This window comes from Hipposideros armiger, unplaced genomic scaffold (genome assembly GCF_001890085.2).
Source record: "Hipposideros armiger isolate ML-2016 unplaced genomic scaffold, ASM189008v1 scaffold_45, whole genome shotgun sequence".
Classification (NCBI taxonomy): Eukaryota; Metazoa; Chordata; class Mammalia; order Chiroptera; family Hipposideridae; genus Hipposideros; species Hipposideros armiger.
In genome coordinates this window covers 4955073-4961977 of record NW_017731395.1, presented here as the reverse complement: position 1 = coordinate 4961977, position 6905 = coordinate 4955073, and the positions used below count along the sequence as shown (strand labels likewise).

General features: G+C 40.9%; 1 protein-coding gene across 1 annotated transcript in view; it reads left to right on the top strand.

The window, feature by feature from the left end:
* Positions 1–6905, top strand: part of TP53BP2 (tumor protein p53 binding protein 2) — a 187140-nt gene that overhangs the window by 171181 nt on the left and 9054 nt on the right. The window contains exons 12-14 of the mRNA XM_019639597.1: positions 1396–1858; positions 3125–3900; positions 6465–6602. Coding sequence (XP_019495142.1) covers positions 1396–1858; positions 3125–3900; positions 6465–6602 — 1377 coding nt within the window. The remainder of the gene's footprint in view (positions 1–1395; positions 1859–3124; positions 3901–6464; positions 6603–6905) is intronic.

Sequence of the window (6905 nt, the reverse complement as noted above, 5' to 3'; positions counted from 1 at the left end):
GTAGAGGGCAGTGTCACTGGCCCTCATATGTGGGATCCGAACCGGGGCCCTCTGGCGTCCCAAGCCAGCTCTTAACCAATGCGCCACTCGGCTGGTCCTAATTCATTAATTTCTTAAACACGACCTTGTATTGTAGTTAGTTTTAGAGCTCTAATCAGAAAGCTACTATAGAGAAGTTGTATTTTTAAATTGCTTTCTTTTGGGGAAGGTGGGGTTGTGAAGAGAAACACTCCAGCATGCTCCAAAACAGGCTTTGCTACTCTAAAGGTGTTTAAAATTTTCAACAACACTGAAGTTCAGTTTTCACTAGGGGTCCCCTAGAGTAATTTTTTTCTCGGGGAGATCATTTCTCTCCTTTAAAAATTGCTCATGTATGGTTTGTACTGGACAGTGGGAAATTACATACAGCTGTGGTCTGTACTTTTCAGAAGCCTACTATTTAAAATATTTTTAGTTAACCTTTTTTCCTTTCCATGGAAAATGTCGCTTCTACTAGACACTAATTTGTGGTGGGAAGTTGGAGGATAAATAAACAAAAGTGACTATAAGGATATAGTTTCTGTTACTTCCTCAATTTTTAAAAAACCTTTTTATAGTGAGTGCCTACTTAATGTGGCTATTCCGTCTGTCTTATTTCTAGAATTGTTCTTGGTATAGTTTTCTTGGCTCCTGTAGGTCCTAATTATGATTAAAAAAAAAAAATACCACAAGTGTCTATTCCTGTTCTCCTGAGCCTAAAGAGGTAGTTAATAGTGACAGTTCCGGTGACAAGAAATTCGAGTGACGGTCACCCTCCTGATTGCTGTTACAGGTTGATGACCCAAGCCTGCCTAATGATGAAGGCATCACAGCTCTTCACAATGCTGTGTGTGCAGGTCACACAGAAATTGTGAAATTCCTGGTACAGTTTGGTGTGAATGTAAATGCTGCTGATAGCGATGGATGGTAAGATTTCCTGGAAACGCCACTGAAACACTAGTTGTGTCTGCTCTGAGCAAGCAGTGCCGTTGGAAGTGTGTCTGTGTATGACCTCACGGCACTCATAATCTAGAAGGAGAAACGTGGACTTTTTTGAGGCATCAGTGTCCTCATGTAACAGTCACCTCACTCCCATTTTGGAAGCAGACAGGAGTCTTAAAAGTTTCNAGTTCCTCATGTTGTGGTGACCCCCAACCATAAAATTATTTTCGTTGCTACTCTATAACTGTAATTTTGCTACTGTTATGAATCATAATGTAAGTATCTTTTTGTTTTCTGGTGGTCTTAGGCGACTCCTGTGAAAGGATCGTTCGACCCCCAAAGGGGTCGCAACCCACAGGTTGAGAACCGCTGCTCTAGAACATCTTGTGTGCCCACTTATGCAGTACTTTCATTGGCTTTGTGTGTGTCTTACAGGCTGCAAATAAAAACATGGCGAAAGTACCACCTCCTGTTCCATCAAAACCCAAGCAGATTAATTTGCCTTATTTTGGACAAACGAATCAGTCACCATCAGACATTAAGCCAGATGGAAACCCTCAGCAATTGTCAATAGCTGCTGCATCCATAGGAAATAAACCCAAAACAGCCGGGCATCCACAGAGGGTCCTGCTGTCCCCCGGCGGCCTTTCAGTCAGCCAAGACCAAGCTCTTCTTTCAGGTTCTAAGCCAGAAAGCCCACCTGCTGCCGCTGTCCGGCCTTTCACACCTCAGCCTTCCAAAGACGCCCTTCTTCCCCCCTTCAGGAAACCCCAGACCGTGGCAGCTAGCTCCATATACTCCATGTACACCCAGCATCAGGCTCCCGGAAAAAACTTCCAGCAGGCAGTGCAGAGCGCGCTGACCAAGACACAGCCCAGAGGGCCACACTTTTCCAGCGGTAAGGTTCTCAGTCCTGTTTCCACCTGCGTGGGTGATGTGTGTAAGTCCTCCACCAGAGCTATTGTCTGCCAGGAAGCCAAATGACCTGTCCCGATTTGACCCATGCTTTTGTTCTGAGAGTTTTGTTTCATTGTGGCTTCTGTTCTTAACTGGGAGTTTAAAATTAAGAGTTTTTGCGAAATGTCAGCTACTGCACTAGGCACTGATGATAACAGATGAATCAAATGAAATACTATGAAAATAAGAGATGAGTAAAACTGATGGATAAAACAGGAAAGATGTCGTTTTCTGGGTTGTGATTACCTGTGGGCATCCGTTTCCCTCTCAGCCATGAGCTCCTTCAGAACTGAGAGCTCAGGAATAACCCTCTCTGTTGTATTTTAAGTTGCTCGAATGAGGACACAGCCACCAGTTAAATATAAAAACATAGATTACTTTGTTTTAAACATGTGTAATCTGGTCATTTGTTGGGCTCTTTCTAAGAGTCATTCGTTTATAGGATTAGAGTAAAATTCACCATGTTTTTAACTGAAGGAAAATAGCTTTCTAGTTATGAAATAAGCATGTAATTGTGGCCTAAAATGTCATAAATAGACTGCAAAGCATTAATATATTGGGTTGTTGGAAAAGTCATCACGTATTTTTTCTGTGTTTTTCGTTGCAAAAATGTGTCATGACTTTTTCGACAATCCAATATATGCTGCATTTTACTCTTTTCATGGGTCTTGGTGGACACTGCTAATATAATAATTTGGGAATTAGATGCTTTTGATATAATCAGAATGTTAAGGGGATTAGTTTTGGTAAATATAAGTGGTTCTTGATAATTTTGTAAGCCAAATATTTCTCACATGGATTTACTTTTGAAAATTATGAAAGATGGGATAGTCTGTGCTTAGTTTTAATCTGGGCATATGAAAGGATTACCAGTTTTCATTGATTCTAAATTCCTTTTACATTTTGATATTTTAAATTTGGATACTACAGTCAGTTATCTCTTAAAATTATAATTGGCAGCATTTTCTTATGGGTGCATAAAATAATGGTGCATGTTATAATCATTGGGGGTTTTGACTCTATAATAAGTTTAAGATGCAAAGATGGAAGCCTTGCTTTGTCATTTGTTACAAAAATTAGTCATAGTGGAGGGTTTTATGTAGTAAATATGAAATTAGAAGAGGCTCTAATTATGTTAGCTGTGTCTGTGACCTGCCAGTTTTGTTCAGTTAACTCTAATCAGGGCTTTTCTTCTGTTTCCAATTAGTATATGGCAAACCCGTGGTGGCTAGTGCCCAAAATCAGCAGCAGCACCCCGAGAACATCTACTCTGGTAGCCAGGGCCAACCTGGCAGCCCGGAACCGGAACCAGAGCCTGTTTCTTCAGCTCAGGAGAACCACGAAAATGAAAGAATTCCTCGACCCCTCAGCCCAACCAAATTACTGCCTTTCTTATCGAATCCTTACCGAAATCAGAGCGATGCTGACTTAGAAGCCCTACGGAAGAAACTGTCTAACGCACCAAGGCCACTAAAAAAACGGAGCTCTATTACAGAGCCAGAGGGTCCTAATGGGCCGAACATCCAGAAGCTGTTGTATCAGCGGACCACCATCGCTGCCATGGAGACCATCTCTGTGCCATCGTACCCCCCCAAGTCGACCTCAGTGACTGCCAGCCCAGAAAGCCCAGTGGAAATCCAGAATCCATATTTACATGCGGAGCCAGAGAAGGAGGTGGTCTCTCTGCTCCCCGAAACAGTGTCCGCAGAGGAAGCCGGGAGCGCCAGTACAGAGAACAGCGACATGCCAGCTCCTTCTCCGGGACTTGATTATGTGTCTGAAGGAGTCCCAGACAGCAGCCCAAATTTCCAGAACAGCGTGGAAGAGCCAAATCCAGAGGCTCCCCACCTGCTTGAAGTGTACCTGGAGGAGTACCCCCCGTACCCACCGCCGCCATACCCGTCGGGGGAATTGGAGGGCCCAGGAGAAGACTCTGGGAGCATGCGCCCGCCTGAAATCACTGGGCAGGTGTCTCTGCCTCCTGTAAGTAATGTGGTGCCTCATGGTCGTTCGGGAGCCTTGTCACACTTCTGGGTGGTTGACTGTCAGAGCTCAGTGAAACACCAGCAAACACTTAGGGCCATTTGCAAAAGAGGGTTTGTGCTTACGCTGCCTGTGGTAGCAAATGTGCTTTACAGCTTGCTTTTTATTGTACAGTTCTGTTGGCACAGAGCGGGGCTTCGAAATGTTTTCAAAATTCACTATGTTTAGTACAAAGAACAGTTTTGTTTTTTCGGAAGAACCCTTCTTTGTGTGTGAAGGAAACAGTTTTGTTCTTGGACTTGTAAATACCACGTTTGCTCTTCCTTACCTAGCTGATGCCACACACGAGGGAGGCAACACTCAGCGGGGAGTGAGGGACCTGGACTTGCAACTTCCCATTCCTAGTTTAGTTCTGTGACACCAGGCTGATGGTTCAACTGCTCGCAGTGCTGGTAGTGCTCTTTCAAACTTTTCTTTTTCTAGCAGTGAAATTTATTTTTAATATTTACGTGGAACCTCAAACTCCCAACACTGAGAAAATTGGAAAGTTCTGGATAAAATGGGGGCAGGGTGGAGCGAACACTTCCTTAGCCTCTTTCTTACCTTCAACATAGTGTGAAATCTCTGGGGAGCATAATGACCCCCCTCCTCCCCCCTAAGGTTTGTAAGTTATCTTGAGGCTTGTATGTTTTGATTTGGGCATGTCTTCCACTCTCCTTCCAAATATTAAGCTTTTGTTTGGAAGTTTATCATATCACTTAGAAATAGATGAGAGAAGATAAAAATCCCAGATTGTCTTTAAAGAAAGTCAGTTTTGTCAGAGTTTAATTTGAAGTCATTTCATTTCAGTGGGATGCCAAGCTATGAATTTTTTAAACCTGGTCAAAAGCAAAATAGCATATTACAAGGATTTTTGGAAAAGTTCTTTATATGTTTGATCCCTTATTACATCTTTTAGATGTGATAATATTCAAAGATAAGGATTATCCAAAGTTGCTTTAGCTACTGGTTACAATAAACATTTGCTTATAAGTTTTATATAGTAAACACTGGATTCTAGGAAAAAAATGTTTTAAGGCAAAGGTCAACACCTTTTAAACAACTCTGCCTTGCAAGTCCTGAGGCATGGTTCTCTTCATTTGAGTGTTAAACATATGAAAAGGAAGGACGTTTTCACATCTACTTTTGTTATTTCCCATCTCTTTTTGTTGTTGTGCCAAAATAATTCAGACTTTCAAAGAGGAGAAAGAAAACCAGAGTTTGTAAAAAAAAATAAAATAAAATAAAAATCATACTTTCTTTTTAAGGTTCTAGTATTTTCTTCCTAGGAATGAGATTTATTTTATCTTTTTAGTTTAAATAAAATAGAAGCCACTATCTCATACTTTATTTGAAAATGGGCATGGCAGGTGTCCTTATCAGTTGTATTATTAGTCATATTATATTTACACTGTTTTTCTTTTTTTCAAGAAACAACATTTTAGTCATTGAACATTTGTGAAATATATTGATTGCCACTTAATGGTATTCAGAGTTTGGTAGTTTCCCGCATCTGACATAAAACAGACATGTGCAGCATGTCACACCTTAGGACTCATTACCACTTTGTTAGATGTGTTTAAGAAACCCATTTTATAGGATGTTAGATCTAGTCGTAAAAATTTTGCCTTATGTTTTAAAGCCTGACATTAAAATGTAGGAAGACTTGATTAATTCACTCACGTATCTTGGAGTATAGTTAAATTAAGACAAACTGATCTTTATTATTTACCTTAATTATGTGCTTTCCCTGCAAGGAGGCATTCTGTCACGAAATGGTTAAGAAGAAGGGCTTCAAAGAAGCCAGGTTACTTGGATTTGAATTCCAGCTCTGCTGTTTACTGGTTGTGTGCCTCAATTTCCTTATCTGTAAAATGAGGTAATGGGGTTTTCGTGAGGAATAAATAAATAATCATACAGTAATTATTAGCTGTTGCTCTTGCCCAATTTAACTGTGTGGGGTTTGCTATACTGTATTAGGAAGGTCACTGAAGGACCAATCGGGGTAATTTTGATACTTGACAGGAAACTAGTTTACTTATCATTGGAGATTATACTCTTGGTTTATGCTGTAATGGATTATTAATACCAAATGTGATTTCACTAGATTAAGTTCTTATTTGTTACATGGGTGTGTTCATCAAGCTACACATTATGATATACAGAGGGTGCCAAAAAGTATACATATTTTAAGAAAGGAAAAACCTGTATTAAAACTATAATATTCGATATATAGTCACGTTTGACTTCTGCAGTTACAAGAGGTGCTCAAAGTGGTTACCATCAGTGTCCAGACATTTCTGATTACGGTGAACTACTGCTACATAGATAACATCGCTTAAAATGTGTATACATTTTTTTGGCACCCTCTATATATACTTTTCTGAGCAGTTCAATAAAAAGTGCTAAATATATATATTCTTAAAGTGTCCTTTACTAACTTAACTGACATGCTATTCCTCCCCTTTTGTTGATCTCTCTTGCTTAGACCAGAATCCTTAATTTCCCATGCATTTCTTCTGCAGGGCAAAAGGACAAACTTGCGTAAAACTGGTTCAGAGCGAATTGCTCATGGAATGAGGGTGAAATTCAACCCCCTTGCCTTACTTCTAGATTCATCTTTGGAGGGAGAATTTGACCTTGTACAGAGAATTATTTATGAGGTATGATTTAATTCGTTAATTTCTTTTTTTTTTTTTAAGATTTTTATTGGGGTATTGGGGGATGGGAACAGTGCTGGGGAATTGAGGGAAAGGGAACAGACAAGTTGCTGTCCTTTTTTGTTCTTCAATCTAGTTGTGGAGGACATTGCTTCACTGGCCCAAGCTGGCACCATCATTGGGCTCTTCACACGCGAGGCAGATCAGTTGCCGGCTTCTGGACGGCTGCTCACGGTGGCTGCTGGCTGCTCACGCTGGCTGCCGGCTACACACGGCTACACACGGTAGCCCATGGCAACCCACTGC